At 42.0% G+C, this 20,456-nt stretch overlaps 2 protein-coding genes across 7 annotated transcripts in view; both read right to left on the reverse strand.

Moving 5' to 3' along the window:
* The window catches only part of LOC124629605 (E3 ubiquitin-protein ligase Ufd4), a 37,653-nt gene extending 19,258 nt beyond the window's left edge, over positions 1-18,395 (reverse strand). For 5 of the 6 annotated variants that reach the window (XM_047163093.1, XM_047163091.1, XM_047163090.1 and 2 more), the window contains exons 1-27: positions 18,209-18,395; positions 17,680-17,705; positions 17,341-17,480; positions 16,915-17,030; positions 16,543-16,661; positions 16,162-16,301; positions 15,904-16,079; positions 15,572-15,702; positions 15,259-15,392; positions 14,658-14,932; positions 14,075-14,239; positions 13,841-13,976; positions 11,817-12,009; positions 11,259-11,327; positions 10,549-10,723; positions 10,173-10,388; positions 9,930-10,062; positions 9,713-9,843; positions 9,519-9,628; positions 9,308-9,437; positions 6,217-6,357; positions 2,257-2,455; positions 1,500-1,722; positions 1,127-1,426; positions 842-1,039; positions 377-603; positions 45-201 (exon numbers count right to left, since the gene is read on the reverse strand). In XM_047163093.1, the coding sequence (XP_047019049.1) occupies positions 45-201; positions 377-603; positions 842-1,039; positions 1,127-1,426; positions 1,500-1,722; positions 2,257-2,455; positions 6,217-6,357; positions 9,308-9,437; positions 9,519-9,628; positions 9,713-9,843; positions 9,930-10,062; positions 10,173-10,388; positions 10,549-10,723; positions 11,259-11,327; positions 11,817-12,009; positions 13,841-13,976; positions 14,075-14,239; positions 14,658-14,932; positions 15,259-15,392; positions 15,572-15,702; positions 15,904-16,079; positions 16,162-16,301; positions 16,543-16,661; positions 16,915-17,030; positions 17,341-17,480 (4,134 nt within the window). In that variant the 5' untranslated portion in view covers positions 17,680-17,705; positions 18,209-18,395. The remainder of the gene's footprint in view (positions 1-44; positions 202-376; positions 604-841; positions 1,040-1,126; positions 1,427-1,499; positions 1,723-2,256; positions 2,456-6,216; positions 6,358-9,307; positions 9,438-9,518; positions 9,629-9,712; positions 9,844-9,929; positions 10,063-10,172; positions 10,389-10,548; positions 10,724-11,258; positions 11,328-11,816; positions 12,010-13,840; positions 13,977-14,074; positions 14,240-14,657; positions 14,933-15,258; positions 15,393-15,571; positions 15,703-15,903; positions 16,080-16,161; positions 16,302-16,542; positions 16,662-16,914; positions 17,031-17,340; positions 17,481-17,679; positions 17,706-18,208) is intronic. The other variant, XM_047163092.1, reaches the window with a different exon arrangement.
* Positions 1-20,456, reverse strand: part of LOC124629606 — a 275,754-nt gene that overhangs the window by 237,014 nt on the left and 18,284 nt on the right. The gene's annotated exons all lie outside the window — the stretch shown is intronic.

The raw sequence follows: 20,456 nt of genomic DNA on the forward strand, positions 1-20,456 counted from the left end.
CTCGTACGCCGTACAGCATAAGATAACATATTCAATTCGCTTACCTGATGGTCGGCGCCCGTAGCATCAGGCAGGCTGGGAGTGGAGTGGCTCTTGCGGCCTTGTTTGTTATCGCCGCCGGTGGCGCCACCGCTCACCACCTTTAGGTCGAATTTGCCCTCCGCACCCATTCGGTAGGAGTTGCGTCCTCCATGGTCCCACCTTAGGTTACACACAATACAAGATTTGAGATGATATTATCGTTTTATAGGCGATTTGAAGGGAAACCACAATTCCATTTAGGAGATCTGAGCCACACACAGTAAGTGCACAACCTTGGCTCATGCAGGTGTTAGGGCGCATCAATAACTATGTACAATGCGTATGCATCAGTCACCTGACATCGACCCATCCATTGTGCAGGTCAGAGGTGACGGTGCCGAGCGCGGGATGCGGGCCGTCCTGGTCGCGCCACTTCCAGTCGGGGCCGCGCAGCACCCGCGCGCCCGCGCAGACCCCGCGGGCCCCGCGCGACCAGCGCCGCGCCCGCGCCCCGCCCCCAGCCCCCACCGCCGCGCCGCCGCCGCCGCACTGACGCGGACCCACCTCGTTCACGCTCACCACCTGTACACCACACAGTTCAATACGAGCTCAATCAAACAATAAAATCCCTCAATGCCCCCGAACAATTTTGCATCTTTTATTGCTAAACACCGACAAAAGTATTTCGCATACAAAATTCCATATAACTGCAGAGTTTTGTCTACAGAACATAATATAATATGACGATATATGATAACAACAAATACTAATATGTACTATTCATGTAATTTGTATGTATGTGTTTGTAATATGTACGCACTTTGCCATAAATCTCAAGGCCGGAGAGTGACAGATAATGGCTCTGTCCGCTGGCATTCTTTCCGTTCTGCTGTATCCTGAGGTATCGATACGGCGCGTCGGCGCGGATCCGCCACGTGGCCGTACTGCCCGGCTCCTGTAACGTTTGTTCGTCGCTGTGCGACAACAGCGTGCTCCATGTCACGCCGTCAGCTGACATCTATGCAAAATAATATAAATAAACGATTTAGTGGTCCAGTTACAATACATTCATGTTTTTGAATTCAACGAAGATCGATATACTTACTTGAAATAGCCAATTTCTGAGCGCTGAACGCCCATAGCCGCGAGCGTGACGTAAAGTGTACGCTGAAGGCACTACTTGTAAACCCAAATCTAACGCTATGAACGCTCGTCTATCATCGTTCGTGTGTACATTTAGAGGCTCCGGGGACCTCGAGAGCACATCCTCGGCGCGACCGTACGGCAACTGTCTGCCGTCAGACGACCAAACACTGACCAGACCGTGGGCACCGGGATTTACCCATTCGCATGTGCCTCCATTGCTGCCAATAAAGTAAATGATTCCATTCTCGTCGAAATCATGCTAAAACAATAATAAAATAATTAAGATTCGACCATTTGACAAAATAGTGAAATAAAAAAGTAGAGTTCCTTACTTCGTATGTAAATGTAATGGGCGCCTCGGCTTTGATCTTCTGTACGAAGTTAAATGTGGCGCGGTCCATATCGTACCACTGGCGGGCGACCGACTTGGCGAGGAACCTCTCTAGCTGTCGTACAGTCGTCAACGCCTCTACTTTCAGATTGCGGCCGGCGTTGTTGCCGTTGTTCGACGTTGAGTCCTCGGTAGTTTCATCGTTTGCACGCTCGACACGCAACCTAAAACACCAAAGCTTAGATTAGACGAAAATCTATTAAAAATAATGCTATAATGAAAAAAAAACAGTGGTAATATACCCACTATTATTTCATACTTAATTTATATATTTATTACTAGCTGATCTCGCGAACTTCGTATCGTTCAAACCTTCCCTGGACCTCTACAAATATTTTAAAACCAAAATCAGCTCAATCGGCCCAGCCGTTCTCGAGTTTTAATCAGACTAACGAACAACAATTCATTTTTATTTATATAGATATAGGTATATAAAAGAAAGTTGTATTAGTTACACGTTTTATAACTTAAGAATGGCTAAACCGTTAAGTTGAAAATTAGAGGGGAGTTAGTTTATGTCACCATCCAGGATGTAGGTGAAACCGTGGGCAGGAGTTAGTGGTATATAAATAAATTCTTTGTAGTATCAAAGCAGCCCATATTTTGATTACAGTGGAAGTCGTAAACAGTTATCCAAATCCAGTTCCTATAAATATTGGTATAAAGTAGGTTTAGTAGCGGTGTGAGGGTGCGCTGACCTGATGCGCTTGGTGAGGTGGTGCAGCGTGCCGGCCGCGGGCGGCGGCGCGTCGCCGTGCGGCGCCAGCACGGGCAGGCGCTCCACGCTCTCCAGCACGGCCACCAGGCGCCGCGCCAGCACGCCGCCCGCCGCGCCGCCGCGCCGCGACACCCACGCGCGCACCAGCCGCGCGCGCGCCGCCGCCTGACCCGGCGCGTCTGCAACACACGCGAACTTTACACTCATCCTCCATCCAAATTACTGTCCAAATTATACGTTTTTCCTTTCATTCCGTTTCCCTTTCAGTTACCCTTTTTAAATCGTCATTGGCTAACGTGAAAATATGTAACGTGGATGGACAACATTTGGAAACCCATAAAATAAATAGTTTTAAAAAACTAAAAAACACGCTTTTGTATCGTTTTTAAGTAAGCTAGTCATGTATTTTCATCAGAGCACAGAGCGTGTGCAAAATTTAATCCTAATCGAAGCCCGAGAAGTGGGCAAATTATGATTCCAAGATTTTCTTACATACATAGTTACAAGTGAAGCTTATGTAAGAAAATAGGAAAGAAGAAACAAATCATATGGTTAACATTTCACAATTTACAAATCAAACACGAAATAAATACTTGTGTCACCTGCTTCTTACTCCTGTACATAGATGTAACCAAAAATTAAACGAAATTATAATTACTGTAAAAAAAACTCCATATAAAATTTTCTCTTCTAAATAGTACTTATTACATCAATTGAATAGTCCCCAGGCCGGCGAACAATTTTTTTTTTGATACATATACATTTAAGACTTTGTGAGTGTCTTCCTTACGATGAGTCCGACAAACTTTTCGAATGCGCAAATTTTGGTGCCGCTGCGTTTTTTAATGCTTGACTCCTGAAATTGTCGATATGACGTCACTATGGCTCTTCGTACATACACGTTTCATTTTTTGAGATTCGTTTAATAAAGTTAACTAGAGAATGGTGGTCAACTTGTCCGATAAAGATCGTGCTGCGTTTGGAGTGTCCACCATCCTGAAAATGTCGGTATGACGTCACTACGACTCTTCGTACATACACGTGTCATTTTTTGAGGTTTGTTTAATAAAGTTAACTAGAAAATTGTGGTCAACTTGTCCGATAAAGATCATGCTGCGTTTGGAGTGTCCACCATCCGAAGCATGTCGATATGACGTCACTGTGTCTCCCCATACATACATGTCGGTCAAATACAACAATCATAGATAATACTATTCTTATTGCAAATATCGACTTGTCCGACAAATGTAGTGAGGCAAATAGTCAGTTCGACAAGAAAATGAGAAAAAAATATTACAATTGGAAGAATTTTTTCTTTTTGTCAATTTCTGACTTAAATATTCACGTGCATTATTTAATGTATATTAAATTGGCATACTACTTACCAATTTTAATTACTATTTTAGAAAAAGTAGCCTGACTAAGACGTATTGTTGATAGTTTATATTATGTTAAGGAATAATATCCCACATCTATTAATGGACTATATATCAATCAAAAGGTCTTTTTAAGTGCAACATTTTGTCTCAACATAGCACTTATCAATTCTTAGTATTTTAGAAGATATAGCCCAAATAAGGCGTATTATCGATAGTTTTTACTATGTTAGGGAATATAGTCCCACCTCTAGGTATGAACCATATGTCAATCGAAAGATCTTTTTATGTGCTATATTCCGTCTTAACATACCACTTACCGATTCTTAGTATTTTGGAAGACATAACTGACCTAAGGCATATTATTGATACTTTACATTGTGTTAAGGAATAAATGTGTTCATTTTCCAGGCGTTCATGTGTTCATGAACGCCTGGAAAATGGCTTGCCCAAACACAGCCTTCCCTGACAACCCGGCTTCCCAGAGACAGTGGGACGAGCCGCTCTGCAGATTGACGAGAAATAAACTAATTGAAACATCTGTCAATACTGCTGAGCGTGCCCGCCTACTGGCTGTGGGAGAGTGGGAGTCAGGGTTATGGCTTCACGCACTGCCGTCACCCAGCGTTGGGACCATGCTGGGTGACACTACATTCCGGCTCGCTACATGCCTACGCCTCGGCGCTCCCACTGCGGCTCCGCATCGCTGCCAGTGCGGTGAATCTGTGGACCGCCTTGGGCACCATGGTCTTTCCTGTAGCAAAAGTGCTGGTCGCATGGCACGACACGCCAGCATAAATGACATTATCCGTCGTGCTCTTGTCACCGCCGGAGTGCCAGCCATTTTAGAACCCAGAGGCTTGGCGCGCGACGATGGCAAGAGACCAGACGGGATGTCTATAATGCCTTGGAAGATGGGAAGGTCTTTGGTGTGGGACGCAACCTGCGTCGACACCCTTGCACCTTCCCACCTTCCCAGTACGGCGAGCTGTGTCGGTGCAGCTGCTGCAGCCGCGGAAAACCTCAAGCGGCACAAATATGTACACCTCACCGGCAATTGCATTTTTGAGCCGTTTGGGGTTGAAACCCTGGGACCATGAGGCCCAAGTGCCCACAGACTCTTTCGAGAAATTAGTAAGCGATTAGTGGAGTCCACTCGTGACCAAAGGGCTGGCCTATACTTCGGTCAAAGGATATGCATTGCCATCCAGCGTGGCAATGCAGCCAGCCTTTTGGGCACGATCCCAGCTGACAGCGATGCGGATGAATATTTTGATACTTAGTTTCCCTATAATAAGATCATTTTGTAAAACTATTAGAGACTATTAAATTAAATTAAGTTAAGGAATAACATCTCACTTGAAGTTATGAGCCATATTTCAATCAAAAGATCCTTTTAAGCGCAAGGTTGTATTAGCATAACTCCGACAAATTGTTAGTACTTTAAAAGCTAGAGCTTTTCTAAGATTATATTATCGGTAGGTTCTGTCAAGCTAATCCATTACTTCTTTAGTAACAAATTATATATTATTTGAAAAACCTTTCCAAATGAAACATTTCGTGTTAACATACTTCCGACAAATTGTTAGTAGTTTAGAAGCTAGAGCTTATTTAAAATTATAATTATTGATAGATGTTTTCAATTAAATAAATCCCATCTCTAGTAATGAGTTATACATCATTCAAAAGACGTTTTTAAATGCAACATGTCATATTAAAAAAACTTCGGCGAATTGTTAGTATTTCAGAAGCTAGAGCTTATATAAGATTATTTTATCGATAGGTGTTTTCAAGTTAATAAATCCCTCCTGTAGTAATGATACATATATCATTCGAAACGACTTTCTAAATGCAACATTTACTATTAACATACTTCACACCAATTGTCAGTACTTTATACCAAATCTTAAAATATATCTATATTTTCCGGACGGTGGACACTCCATATGCAGCATGATCTTTGTCAGACAAGCTTACCACAATTTTCTAGTTAACTTTGTTAAACAAATCTCAAAAAATGAAACAGGTATGTACGAAGAGTCGTAGTGACGTCACACCGACATTTTCAGGATGGTGGACACTCCAAACGCAGCACGATCTTTATCGGACAAGTTGACCACCATTTTCTAGTTAACTTTGTTAAACGAATCTCAAAAAATGAAACAGGTATGTACGAAGAGTCATAGTGACGTCATATCGACATTTTCAGGATGGTGGACACTCCAAACACAGCACGATCTTTATCGGACAAGTTGACCACCATTCTCTAGTTAACTTTATTAAACGAATCTCAAAAGATGAAACGTGTATGTACGAAGAGCCATAGTGACGTCATATCGACAATTTCAGGAGTCAAGCATTAAAAAACGCAGTGGCACCAAAATTTGCGCAGTCGAAAAGTTTGTCGGACTCATCGTAAGGAAGGCACTCACAAAGTCTTAAATGTATATGTATCAAAAAAAAATTTGTTCTGGGGACTAGAACAATATACAAATAAAAGTTGTCCCATTACATCAATTTACTGGTCAATCGAGAAAAGTCCATTGACACTTATGGCGACTTACCGTTCGCTTGTGGTGAAAGCACTTGCAGCAAGGAAGGCGCTAGACCACTGGACTGCAATTCGTACGCTGAGAGCAGTTCGTCTCCACACAACAGCTCAGTCAGTTGATCGAGGGACTCATTCAGCTCGCGCTGCCAGTCGTCTGTTCACAATAGTCATTATATTATTACACTAGCTTCTGCCCGCGACTTCGTACGCGGATCCTGTCCCTTATGCCAGCGACTACGGGGTCAGCAAAATCAAAGATCTGAATAGTCTGATATTGAATTTTAAGGGCCCGTTGACTTGAAAACAACGGAATACGCATAACCATTAGAAACGTTCCATATATTTAATTTTTGTACTTTAACGGCAAAAGCACAGCAGACTAAACAAAACGCTGAGAACTGAACCGCAATAGACGTGACCATAGGGATAAAAGTAGTGATTCTAATTAGTCCGCATTTAAGTTGTGTGTGGCAAAAATATTACACGTATTATTACGTAAAAAAACATTAAATAGATGACAAAGTCGTGGTTATTTAGTGGAAGTCGTGGTGGTTTTGTGGGTAGAAAACCAATCTCTCAAGTATGAGCGTGCGTCTTTGATTCCAGGTCTGGCAAGTGCCTGCCAATGCAACTTTTCTAAGTTCGTATATACTTTCTACGTATATTTTGGATACCAATGACCGTTATTTGGAGGGGATGTTAAACTGTAGGTTCCGGCTGTCATTGAACATTCTTGGCAGTCGTTATGGGTAGTCAGAAGCCAGTAAGTCTTACCAAGGGGTGTTGGTTTGAGCGGGTAACCGGGTTGTGGAGGTCAGATAGGCAGTCGCTCCTTGTAAAACACTGGTACTCAGTTGCATCGTGACTGGAAGTCGACCCTAACATAATTGGGACAAAGGCTCTTGAGATAATAACGACAATAATAATGAGATATAGGCACCGCAGGACATCTGAGGCTGATGACGGGGAGTAGCGACCCCGCGGGGCTATATATACTGAGTTCTCCAGGGAGAGTATAATGTCCCCCATCTCCGGCCGGTCGGAGTGAACCATGACGGGGGTAGGTCTCACGCCTCTGGCTTGGCTTGGCCGTCCAGAGTGGAGTCGCTAGAGCAGGATTAGTAGCCCTGCTCGGAGGGTAGGTGCGTAATCTGCGTTTAAAGTCCGACGAGGTATCCTCACCCTTCAGCCGCTCATGTCCCTGTTGCCCTCTTGTTGCTATTCAGTGACTGGTTCCCGGGGGCCCAGTAAGTGAGGTGGCGAGTCTCCACCTGCCATTTTTACATGTACCTAATACATTGTCATCCACTAACATCCCATCACCATAGCCCAAGTAGTTTTCCTCCATAGTTAGCAATAGTTTGGCACAGAACCGGGGATTGTCTTTTTTTTTAACGACGTCCACCGGGGATTGTCCTTGGGTTCATTTCTATAGTGTATAAAGGGATAATCGTCGGTGTTGTGTCACCATTTCATTAAAGTTGTCTCAAAAGGGCTTCAGCGTGTTGGCTTCGGCCCCACGTTTGCCTCCCAAAAATTCGGAACTCTGTAGTCCCGAGGTCTGAAGAGACATACAAAATAATAATGAGATATAATGCAACAAAGTCGGAGAGTGGGGGCTCGTGACGCCACGTCTAGGTATGTAAAATTTGTACTAAGTAGTGACTTAACACGAAATTCAAGCTTTGTTGTATCTTCGTTATTATTTGTTTGTGTGAGAGAGAAAAGAAAAATACGTGTCCATTATTTTAGGGTTATCTAAAAGACGGACTAATTACTTTTTTTGATTCACCATACCTATTTCATAACATTCATTTCTATACATTCCAAGTGTAGTATTGCTCTTGAAGTTCCACATCAGGTGTTCCAGATCTTCAATGTTTATACGTCAATAGAGAGTCCTTATCAGATAGAACCACTTTTGCTAAAACTTCATATCTTCATATGCTATAGTCTAGCTGGGCCCCTGGAGTTCCACATCAGGTGTTTTAGATCTTCAATTTGTATAAGTCAATAGAAAGTGCTTATCAAATTGAACAACTTTTGCTAAAACGTCATACCTGTATATGGTACAGAGAAGCTGGGCTCTTGGGGTTCCACATCAGGTGTTCCAGATCTTAAAATTTATTATCTCAGCTGAAAATGCTCATCACATGAAACAATTTTTGCTATGGCACCATTTTTGTATCTCTTATAGTTTTGTTGGTCTGTTGGAGTTCTGCATCAGGTCTTCAAGTTTCGAAGATAAATTATAGCCTATATGTTGACCAGGTTTAATACTGATACAACAAAGAAAAAATCATTGAAATTCGTTCAGTAGTTCGGAAGATTAGCGTGTACAAACAAACAGACATACAGACATACAGACATACAGACATACAGACAAACAGACAGAATTTTTTTTTTGGATTTGTGCTCCATTACTGTTTCTAAACCCCGCCCAATTATTATTTTTTTAATATATTCAATGTACAGACACAGTTTTTTTACAGATTTATTATATGTATATAGATTACTACGGAATTAGTAATCTTTACTTATATATAAATAGGAAAGACTTTATGTTTTGAATCGAATAGGCTCCAGTACTGTTTAACCGATTTGAATAATGAAATCATAGCTAGGAAGATAGAATAACTGCGCTGAACATGGGCTTATTGTTTTATTCTGGTATGAGAAGAAGTTCCCTTGGTACATCAACTGGTATTTAATGAAATTAATTTAACAATGAAATATTGCTTTAATTTCATCCGTCGATCGTAGAATTAAAATAAATACATTTTTAGTGTCATCATCTTTCGAGCTTTTTTCCCAACTACATATTTATGTTGGACTTGGTTCCTTTAGGGTCAATCCCCACTGAAAGAGCAGCGGCCGGCAGCGGCCGGCAGCGGCCGCAAATGCATGTGATTGAGCGCGAGCGCGGCGGGCCGCGCGGCGCCGCGCTGGACCGCGCCGCGCCGCGCTTTTACATTGTCCGTGCTCTTACGGCCGCTGCCGGCCGCTGCTCTTTCAGTGGGAATTGACCCTTAGTGTGAAATGTGTAACACATATTTTTTGTATGTACTAGGAAGACAAGTGAATTCGGTGGCTGTGGAGGGTACCTGTGGGCTGCGTGGCGAGGCGCTGCATGGTGGCGAGCAGGGCCCGCAGCCGGGCGACGGGCGGGCGCGGCTGGCGCGTGGCGGCGTTGGCCAGGTGCCGCGAGTACAGCGCGCGGGCTCGCTCGCACACCTACGTAACAAACACATAAATCATCCATTTACCCCCATGCTTTACATTATAACTTACAATTTTTTATTTTTTGTGACGAACCTGTGCTTTCAATGCTTCTGCTTTAGCTGCCAATCGTGATCGACTTGCATTTACTGCATTATGAGGTGTCACAGTCCTGCGGTCTGTCCAGCCGCTTGCCAACTCGGGACCTTAAAAATTTCAAATCCTTTAGATATTCCTAAAATCAAACCAGTTACCATTTTCTACTTGCTTACGATTTATTTCGTTCTTACCTAAAAAGGTTTCAGCAGTAAATGAGTGTTTGGTTCCCCTGTTCGATTCAAAAATAAAACCAGGCAAGTCTTCTCTGAGTATTGTAGTCTGTTGCTGACCATCTGTGTTGTGGATTTGTAATTCTTTTTCTCTGAAAAATCGAATAATGTTTCAATTGAATAATTGAAACTTAATTCCAATTCAGGTCAGTTATTTATGTATTCTGTATCTACTCACTTTTTGCAGGAAAGAGCCCAGTTACCAATAATCAATTTAGACGTCCCTGGCTTCGAAAGAATCGGTTGTGGGACCGAATTCTTTACTGAGGCTCGAGCTCTTTGCAGTTTGTCGATAAATTCACCACGGTTTTCTGAAATTGAGTCAATTGTTAAAATTTATTTAAAAAACAGATATATGTCAAATGGGGAAAAATAGTTGATGTAGTTACTACCGTCAGCAATCATAGTAGGAAGTACATACCAGTATTATCAGTCTGATGTTCAGGGCTGCCGCTGGAGTACATAGTGGCCAGTTTGCCGTCGAGCAGGAAGCGGAACCAGCCATTACTGCCGGTGCTGAGCTCGAGCGCGGCCGCGTCACTCCACACGTAGAGCGCGTCGCGGCCGCGGCACAGCGACCACTCCGCCCACGAGTAGCCCACGCCGCTTGACAGGCACGACGCGTCTTCACTGCAACCTATACAAAAAACATTCTATTTCTGCCACTGATAAAAAAAAACGTTGGAAGATTTTCTGCTATCTTTGTTTAGGTGTAAATATTATTTAAAATAAATGGTTCATTCACAATTTAGCTAGTTTGAATTGAAAACATCGTCCAGAAAAAATTTATGTCTCACCCGGAGTACTAGAAGTGTCATTATCAGAAGACATGAAAGCAGCCGGCGCAGCGGCCAGCCCCTCCACCTTGCTGAAGACGCCGAGACGCGCGAACTGCTCCAGGTATATGTCGGATGCCTTCACCATGAGCTCTTCTGCGATACCCAGCACTATGAGGTGACCGTCGTCGTCGTCCTAACACAATCAACACACGGAATCAGATATTTAAAACCTTTTAACCATATAGCATAATTATTATTATTAAACACAGAAAATAAACACAAAAGAAGGATTGTAGATGCAGGTAAGTTTCGATGGTGTGATGTCTTTACAGAAAATGTGGATGCATTCAAGAATAATGATAGTGGAAGAAAAAAGTTTATTAGAACTTTAATCAACTCAGCAGAAAAAAAATATTAATATTAGTATTTTAATTCTGATGATTGCTTATGATAACTGAAATCATCGAGTTTTTCTATTCTAAATAATTCTAAGCTGAGCGTAATTGATGGCATCGTTCGACGGATTCAAGCCACAACATGGATTTTAAAACGGTACACATAAAATCCGTGCAACGGTGTCTCAAGCACTGATGACATTAGGCTCTAAAACGAGTGACGGGTTTCACATGTGTATGTTAATAAGTAGTTTTTTATAGAGAAATAGATCAGTCGTTTTAGAGGTTTCTTGCACGGGCAGGCTGGGGAGCATCACACCATCGTAACGTTACCGCAGGCGGGCGGATATAGCGGCTGCGCAGCACTCGCGGCGGCGCGCGGCCTCTCGCGCCCAGCTCGCCCTGCACACACGCTACGTCAGCCCACACCACATACCAAGTATTTTGACAATCAACAACCTTTTATATAAATAGCACAAGTACTTTTGCCAGAAGTTATTAGTGTGTGTACTGCTACATCGTTTTGCGTAGCAATCAGACGGACTTTTATAGAAAGCTTGAGTTTAGATGTTTCGGAAGTTACATCAAATAATGGGACCTCGCTGTCGCCATCTTTGCCAGTCGTTATGGTTTGCGGGGTCAGATAGTCGCTTCATATAAAACATTGGTAATGATCTGCATTTGTTTTTCGACTGAAAGGCGAAGAAGACTTGAAGGCGAATAAACATAGTTCGGATAATCTGTACTAATATTATGAGCTACTGGTCCGAATTCAAAAATTCTTTCAGTGTTAGATAGCCCATTTATCTGGGTTCATGCAGAGGTTCCCACGGGATGCGAGTGAAACCGTTGGCAGAAGCTAGTGAAGTATAAGAATAGATGTGTACTGACGGCGTTGTCGAGCACGGCGGCGACGAGCTGCGTGAGCAGCGCGGCGGCGGGCGGGTCGCGGCGGCGGGACAGCGCGCGCAGCAGGCGGGCGGGCGCGTAGTGCACCATCTTGCGCACCAGCGACAGGCACGCGCGCCGCACGCCCGCGCCGCCCGCGCCCAGGTAGCGCGCGCAGAACACCGGCACCAGCCGTCTGCAACACACGCGCACTAATTATGTGCACTGCTTCAAACTCAAACTCAAGTGTTTTTATTTCAAACTAGTTTCAAATAGGCCTTTGCAGACTCCTATAAAACGTCACATTAGTTGCACGATTCCAATTATGCCGCCTCTTACTTTCACGTATAGGTACGGCGGATATTGGCACTTCATCATTAACCCTTTTTCTCGTTCCAACGCTGGGCACAAGTCTCCTCTTACACAGCTGATGTGTTCTTATGTTACTTAAATAAATAAATAATAATAAATAAATTGTTTATTGTCTCAAAATAGTAACATAATTGTATGATGAGACAACCCCATTAAGTAATCAAGAATACTTGTGTTGGGGCTGGCTCGCTTCTTCCCTTATTTACGTTTACACTTGGAGACTAATAAACTAGAAAACTTAAAGAAAAACAATATAAAAATTAAAATTAAAAACTAAAACAGTACAAGGTAAGTTATACTAGTACTATTAGTATTAGGAAAAGCTGCTCGGTTGTATATATGTGAGTGAGTGTGTGCGTGTATGTCTATAATGTGTGTGAGTGTGTGTGTGATGGAGGGAGTGTGTGTGTGTGTGCATGTGTAATTGTGAAGGTAAGTATATTATGTATTCCATGTTAGCAAAGTCTGACCAATATTAGTTCAGTTTCTTCGTATGATGATGTTTTCAACCAATCTGTGATGATTTTCTTACATTTGTGTTTGGCCTCTCGATTAAATTTTAATTTTGAGTTTATTTTATTGTAGACATAAGCTGATTGTACAACGTACTGTCGCTCGGCAAAAGCCGTACGGACACGTGAGGAGTGCGCGACTATATTATTCCGTCTTTTATCCTGAACTGTTGGGTTATATGGGATAGATTTATGTAGATATAAGGTTGTATGTAATAGATATAGCTGCCTTACTGTTAGTAAACCAGAGAATCCATATAGTTTGTTGGTCGGATATCTGTAGGGTTTAAAATATATGACTTTTAAAGTGAGCGCTGGGCTCTTTCGAGCTCAAGCATTTTAGTTTTGGAGGCTCCTCCCCAAACTGGGATGCAGTATGTGGTAACAGACTGTGCCAGCGCAGTATAAATTTTCCCAAGCAGGTCTGCAGGCATAACATAGCGGAGGGTTTTGAAAATCCATATGAGTTTCCTAATACGAGAGATATTAGCATCAATCTGTGCATGCCACGATAGACACTCGTCAATAATGATACCTAAATACCTCGTAGAAGTGACTCGTTGCACTTCTTGACAATTGCTGTTTAAACCAGAAGACTTACTCTCGCCAATCACTATGTTAAAGCCAGTACCAGGTTTCGATTTTGCACTCGGGGAAAAGCAAATGTAATTTGTTTTTGATACGTTTAAGGTTAGAAGATTTTCTTTTAACCAATTCCCAATGACAGATAGACCAAATTCAGCTTTTTGTTTCACAATATCCCATGACTGTCCAGAAAAGACTACAGCTGTATCGTCAGCGTAGGAGAAGATCTTCCTCCCGCTATTCCCGAGGTTACATAAGTCGTTTATGTATATCAGGAACAGCGTCGGGCCGAGCACACTCCCTTGCTTTACTTAGTAGTCTCTTTTGCTATAAGTTTTGTTAATTTGACAAAACTTTCAAAAACACTTATATATACGGTAATGAACTAGTTATTTTTTAGATCTTCCCAATTGATATGAAACTTGGCCGATTATACATCCAATAAAATAGAAATGCAGAAAACCAATGCCAAGAAACCAAAGTTATTTTAATATTGCTTAAGTTATTATTAATGTAATCATTTAAGGCACCTATAGGGCTAGTTGACCTATAACTTACTCTAGGTAAATTGCTGCCATTTCCTTGTCTCCAGTTTCAGGAAAATCATCATCATTGGTAGGTGATGGTGAGTCGTGACTACCGACAACCAACCACTCGCCAGGGCACTGAAGAATAGCTGCCACTTCCCTGTGACCTAAAGTAATCACAAATATTTATTTATTTAAATCTACCTTCTAACATTACCTTTTAAGGGACATAAATGTGCATTGGGACAATTTAAACTGAGGTTACCTTGATCGTGTCTTTCGCGAGCCTTATCAAGTGGTGTCTTGCCGTCCTCATCTCGCAAATCCGCATTAGCCCCGTAGCGAAGGAGCACCTTGGCGATAGCGGGGCGACCGAAGCACGCCGCGTAGTGCAGAGATGAACTACGTTGACCACGGTTTACATCAGCACCTAAACAAAATGTAACAATAATATAAGAACTTGACACTAATATAAAAACGTGAAAGTTTGGATGGATTTTGCTTACACACATCAAAATTAAACATTTAGACTACTTTTATCCCGGTGTTGCAAGTAATTCTCTCGGAACACCAGTAAAATAGTGAGTAACAACTTCTTTAATACTTAATGTTACTTTCGAACAAGATATTTATCGAAACTAACATTAAAAAGAGAAAAGATTCGATTGCTTGCTTGTTTGACAACAGGCTCCGAAACTACTTGACCTATTTGAAAAATTATTTCACTATTGGAAAGCTATATTGTCCCCTGTGAACATAGGAATATATTTCATCCGGTTACGGGAAGAAGTTCCCCGGGAGTGATACTGCGGGAACACAGCTAGTTAAAACATAAATTGATTGTGTACCTTTTTCACACAGGAACTCGACCATTTCCCTGGTACCGAAAGCCGAGGCCCAGTTGAGCAATGTTTGTCCGACGTCGTCAGTGAAGTTGACGTCGACGGCGCCGCTGGAGACGGCGGCGAGCAGCGCGTCCGTGTCCTTGCCGCGGATGCAGTCGATGAGCTGCCGGTGCGACTTGTCGCCGCGGGCGCCGCTGCCGCTCGCCGACGAGCCCTCGCCGCTCGCGCCGCCAGAGCCGCTCGACCCAGATGTCGAACTCCCGTTTCGAGTTGAACCACTGTGTACAAAACATTTCATTTAGAAATTAAATAATCTGTAATAAAACAAAACAGCAGTTATGATGAGTGTCGACCTTAGTAGTTACTTTATTACTAGACTGCTCTGTGTCTGGAAGCCGACCCCAACATAGTTAGGAAAAGGCTCGGAGGATGATGATACTACGCTGCTCTGTCATTACTACACATACATATCAAATCAAGGATGTTTTTGTTTATATTTTTTACGTCACTAATTTTAATTTTGTCAAATCCTTATTAATAATCAATTAATAATGATGATATAAAACAGCCACCTGTCAATATACCCTGAGAAATGCATACTCACTTTTGTATGGCGTGCCGTCCTTCACACAAGAGCACAAGCAACAGATCAACGAGACGCATACATTCGAGACACCAGCGCTCATCGGCCTGCACAGCTGCCTCCACAGCTGAGCACAACTCCAGGCGGACGAGGTCCTACAAAAAATGTCTTTACATCACACAAAACATACAAAAGTACCCTGAAAGTATGAATATTATTATTTCTTGCTTCATTAAAACTTGACCATCTAATTAGGGCAATAAATAGACTAACTGTCATCCTCAATATTCTAAACAACAGATAGGTAGAATATTGGGACCGGCGTAATACTTACATGTGTGATCTGTGCAGAACCTCGGCATAGTGTGGAGAGCAGACTGACTGTGGTGGATACTGCAGGAGCTGAACACTTATCATCACCACTTTCAGCACTTCCCAATCGGCGAACTAGTTCCTCAATCAAACCTATTTTATAGAACAAAAGAAGAAAAATTAAATATTAAAGAGAGTGTCCAATGTCTTTATAATTATTAATACGAACTTGCAAAGAAAAAAAATAGGGATTATTCGCTTTTTAAAAGTATGTATCATTTGTTGTAATCGTATAACAAGATTTCATCGCAAATTAAAGTTGTATGTTTATTAAGATAAGAAAATATGACAAACCATGCTCAGCAAGAGGGGCTGGGTCAGCATGCGCGCGAGCAAACCGATCAGCTAGAGAGGCAAAGCAGCGCAGAGCAGCGTCGGCCACTCGGGCGTCATTGTGACGCAGCAGCGCCGACAGTGACGACACCGCATCGCCCACGCGTGCATCACCCGGCTCCATTTTGCCACAAACCCTAAACAAAGGCATTTGATAAATTGAACACCTATACAATAACAAAACACTGATACTGAACATTTACAAGTAGACAAACATACCTTGAAACAACTGCCATGGCTGAGTGAAGTGTATCCTTGTGCACAGATGTACCATGATGTGTAATGAAATGTAAAACAGCAGGGAGGCCACCACCTTCCCACACGGCACCTGCTTCTCTGGTGCACACCAATTCCAATACCTGAGATAGAAGATATTTTAGAATAGAATACTTTGAACTTACTTTGAATATTATGAGGCTCTAAAATCTTTAGCTTGAGGGGTATACTGCTACTGAGGTATACAAAGAAGCATGCATAATATTGGACCCATATTTTTAACATTGTTCAACAGTGATGTGACCTATTAAAGCGTTTGGAGAGCACTCAATATCATTTTATGGAAGCCAAGTTCAATTCTAAATACAGACAGTACAAACTCACTTTAATGCACTGCTCAGCAAGGTCCTTGCTGGTGCGATTGTTAGGATCAACTGTGAGCAGTCTGCTACAAATGGCCTTCACTGCTCCTTCAATAGCCACTATCCGTCTTGTACATTCAGCTGCAAAGAAGTTAAATGATCAAAATAACTAACTCATACTCAAAATACAATGCATTAAAAAAATTCATATAATGCATTCTCATTATGAGAATAAATTTTGTGAAAGCTAAGACATGATACAATCTGTCACAATCTTATGCAATGTATTTAAATTAATGTATAATTAAGTTAATTAGTCTCTGTTACTAACAAGTTCAGATATTTCAATAATGCTAGGTATATATTAGTGTAGAATAGTTTCATATGAACTTACCAGACACATCCAAATAGTAAGTAATAGCTCTGGCTGTCACTTCCAACACATTGTCTGGTGCACATTCATCTAAGAATATTTTACACAATGCTGGAAGAAATGTTCTTGGAGGACAGCTGGAATAAAATAATTTCATATATTTCTTTCACATTGACTCAATTTTAATTAAGTACAAAACATAAAAAAGTGTGAGTAATCTATGTATAATATTTTTTAACATACAAATGATAACGCAAAAAACTACTCCGAGATCAGTGATTAACAACCATAAACTGTTTTACTAACTCTTTGTCAATTTGAATATACTTTCCCAAGCAAATTGCCTCTTCATATAAGGGGGCTACTTGTGATGTGATTAATGATGTGGGTGTGTATCGCCTTCCAGGACTTAATACAACATAATAAATGTATCTAAGGATGGATTACCTTTCAAAGCATCTATCAACATTGTCAGACATGAGCAGCAACATGCACAGTTGTTCAAGAGCAATGAGCTGCATGTCACGCTCATCACCCTGCCCAGTCAGCAGCCATTCTAATAATGTTTCTGGATCCACTTCCGCCATCTATGTATCAATCAGTTTGTTCATGTTAAATATAATCAGCTCCATAAATAAGTATATACATAAATGGTGGAATTTAACCATTTATGGACACAGTAAACACATGATAAAAGAATTAATAACATGTGTACAATAGTACAAAGGTGCAAGGTGAATATTTAAACAAATTACATTAAATATAATTATACAAATTAATGAATACCTTCTTAACTTAGTGGCCCAGGTCACCTGTAACAGAAATAAATAACTAAGAATGCTTCATAGTACCTAACCAATAATGTACTTATATACAGGTAGTTTAAAATCTTAAATGAACTTAATTAAAACGAAGCAATACTTTTTAGATGTTAAAACATAATTATGAAATAAGTTCATTGAACTATTTACTATTTATAAACATCCAAGATTCCAAATAACAGTACCTAACATAAAGAAAAAAATCACAACGTCATTGTGAAGAAAAAAATCGTCGGCCACTAAAATGTTAGACATCGATTTTAATTGTAATTTTATGTAGGTTACGGAATATTCGACTATGAGAATTATGTGCAGAATGGTCCTTTCTCTTTCGTAACTCTCACAATCTCTCACACGTTTTCTACAATGTTAAACAAGATATGTCAAAGATAAAATACCCTATTATGGTGATTAAAAACATAAACAATTCTGAATAAGCACAATAAATAAATAAAGTTTTAGGACAAGAGTGAAGGTGACAATGTATTCCTTACCACTTGCAATCAGTTGACAATAATCATCGATGTCAAATAAAATGCACTTCGAACTGTTTTAAAGAAATCAAAAGTTTATTTTAAAGAAATAACACCCAGCTGATATTACAACGCAATAAATTCGCACAAGATTTTCTACAAAAATCTCTTGACACCACCAGGATCATCAATCGCCATTCCCACAGATAAATAAAATAAATCAGCTTTAATTTTTAGTTTGGCAACGATACGTCCTTTTAAGTTTCGGAGCCTACACCGTAAATCACGAGATTTAAAAAGACTATGTAATTTTATTCCCACTGGGCTGTTTTCTAGATCATAATTAAAATAAATAAAACTAGATTTCTGTTTTTCTAAATTCGTTTTGAAAAATTGAATAAAGAACTCCTAGACGATCAAGTCTTTTGTAGTCGTTTTTATTAACCAACTCCAAAAAAATTTTTCGTTTTCAGATTCTCAGTTTGTCCAGTATGTTTATGCATGATTATACCATGTTTGGCTGAACCAATCCGTCTCCGTCATTTTTGATCAGTTTTTCTATAAATGGTTTCAAATGCGTCCATCATTTATGGTGCCATTTACCACCCTCAGAATTTGATTATGGGAACCTAGGCAGGCTAACTATTGATCAATATAATTGCGCAATATCACGACAGTAGAAAGGACATCATTCATTTCGTACCCAAAACTGAAAGTGCCGGCCAGAGAAAAAAAATAGTAGATTCTTATAGAGAATAATGCCCTGAAGATTTTATACTATTACAAGAATTGTCTACAGTTAACCCCCAGGCTGCTATTTGACTTTGAAAATACAAAAAAGTCCAACAATATTTGGAGCACTACATTACGTCTCCAAACTGGAGAAGGCAGGTGCTGCCTTGAAACAACTCCTGCCTAACCTGGGAAGTTATCTAATGACCCTCCCCCCCCTCCCACTGTGGGTTGGCAGCATGAGGGAAAGTCGAACTGTTACTGACTAAAAAAACCCATCATATGCGTTCTTAAGCCCTTTATGTACCAGGGCCGCGGTAACTCGCGCGAACAATCCCGCAACCCTGGCAAGCCTTGGCCCTGATGTCAGCCCCACTGGGGCCCATTGGGGGTTGCTGACGCCAGAGTAAAAAAATCGTTGATTCTCATCTAGGATAATGCTCTGATATCTTACTATTATAAGGAACGTCTTCGGTTAACCCCCCTTTTTTTTAACGACGTCAAAAATCATCAAATGACCCCTCCCGCTGTGGGTTAGCAGCGGCGAGGGAGTGTCAGACTCTTACTGACTAAAAACCGTCGTGTTCCCGTCGTAGGCCTTTTATGTGCCAGGGCCGCGGTATCTCTTTCGAACAACCCGCAGCCCCGGCAGGCCTTGGCCCTGCTGGGCCCCGCTGGGGTTGCTGAAATGTCTTTGAGGAGCGCGTGGAACAACGCGCGCCGCCGACACGGGTCTGTTGTCTAAAAATCGACATGAGCGATGAGCCACCCGAACTCACAGCCCACAGACCCACGCCTACGGTGGCCGGGAGTCGTCTCGCGACACCCGGCGCCCGTGGTGTCTACCTGGTCCAGTGCGGCAGCCGGGATGAGAGATGCGAACTCTCTGATGTTCCGCCGCCTCCTTCTCGAGCATGACTGCTTCGCAGAAGGAGGCGACGGCATCCCATTCCCTCTTGCCCCGGACCATGGCCTGAACCAGGGCCGGACACGAGAGGTCGCCGCCGCCTAAAGCCTCGACGAGGACCCGGTGCCCTTCCCACGCAGGGCACTCCTGGATTGTGTGGTCCACCGTGTCCTCGGTTCTCACACTTTAAACTCAAATAGCAGTCAGGGGGTTAACCGAAGACGTTCCTTATAATAGTAAAAAATCATCAGGGCATTAGCCTCGACGAGAATCAACGATATTTTTACTCTGGCGTCAGCAACCTCCAGTGGGCCACAGTGGGGCTGACACCAGGGCCAAGGCTTGCCGGGGCTGCGGGATTATTCGCACGAGTTACCGTGGCCCTGGTACATAAAAGGCTTAAGAAGGTACATGTTGGGTTTTAGTCAGTAAGAGTTTGACTTTCCCTCACGCTGCTAACCCACAGCAGGAGTGGGGGGGGGTCATTTGATGACTTCCCAGGTTAGGCAGGAGTCGTTTGAATTCAGCGCCTGCCTTTTCCAGTTTGGGGACGTACGTAACGTAATGCTCCAAACATTGTTGGATTTTTTTGTATTTTCAAAGTCAAATAGCAGCCTGGGGGTTAACTGT

This window comes from Helicoverpa zea, chromosome 4 (assembly GCF_022581195.2).
Source record: "Helicoverpa zea isolate HzStark_Cry1AcR chromosome 4, ilHelZeax1.1, whole genome shotgun sequence".
NCBI lineage: Eukaryota > Metazoa > Arthropoda > Insecta > Lepidoptera > Noctuidae > Helicoverpa > Helicoverpa zea.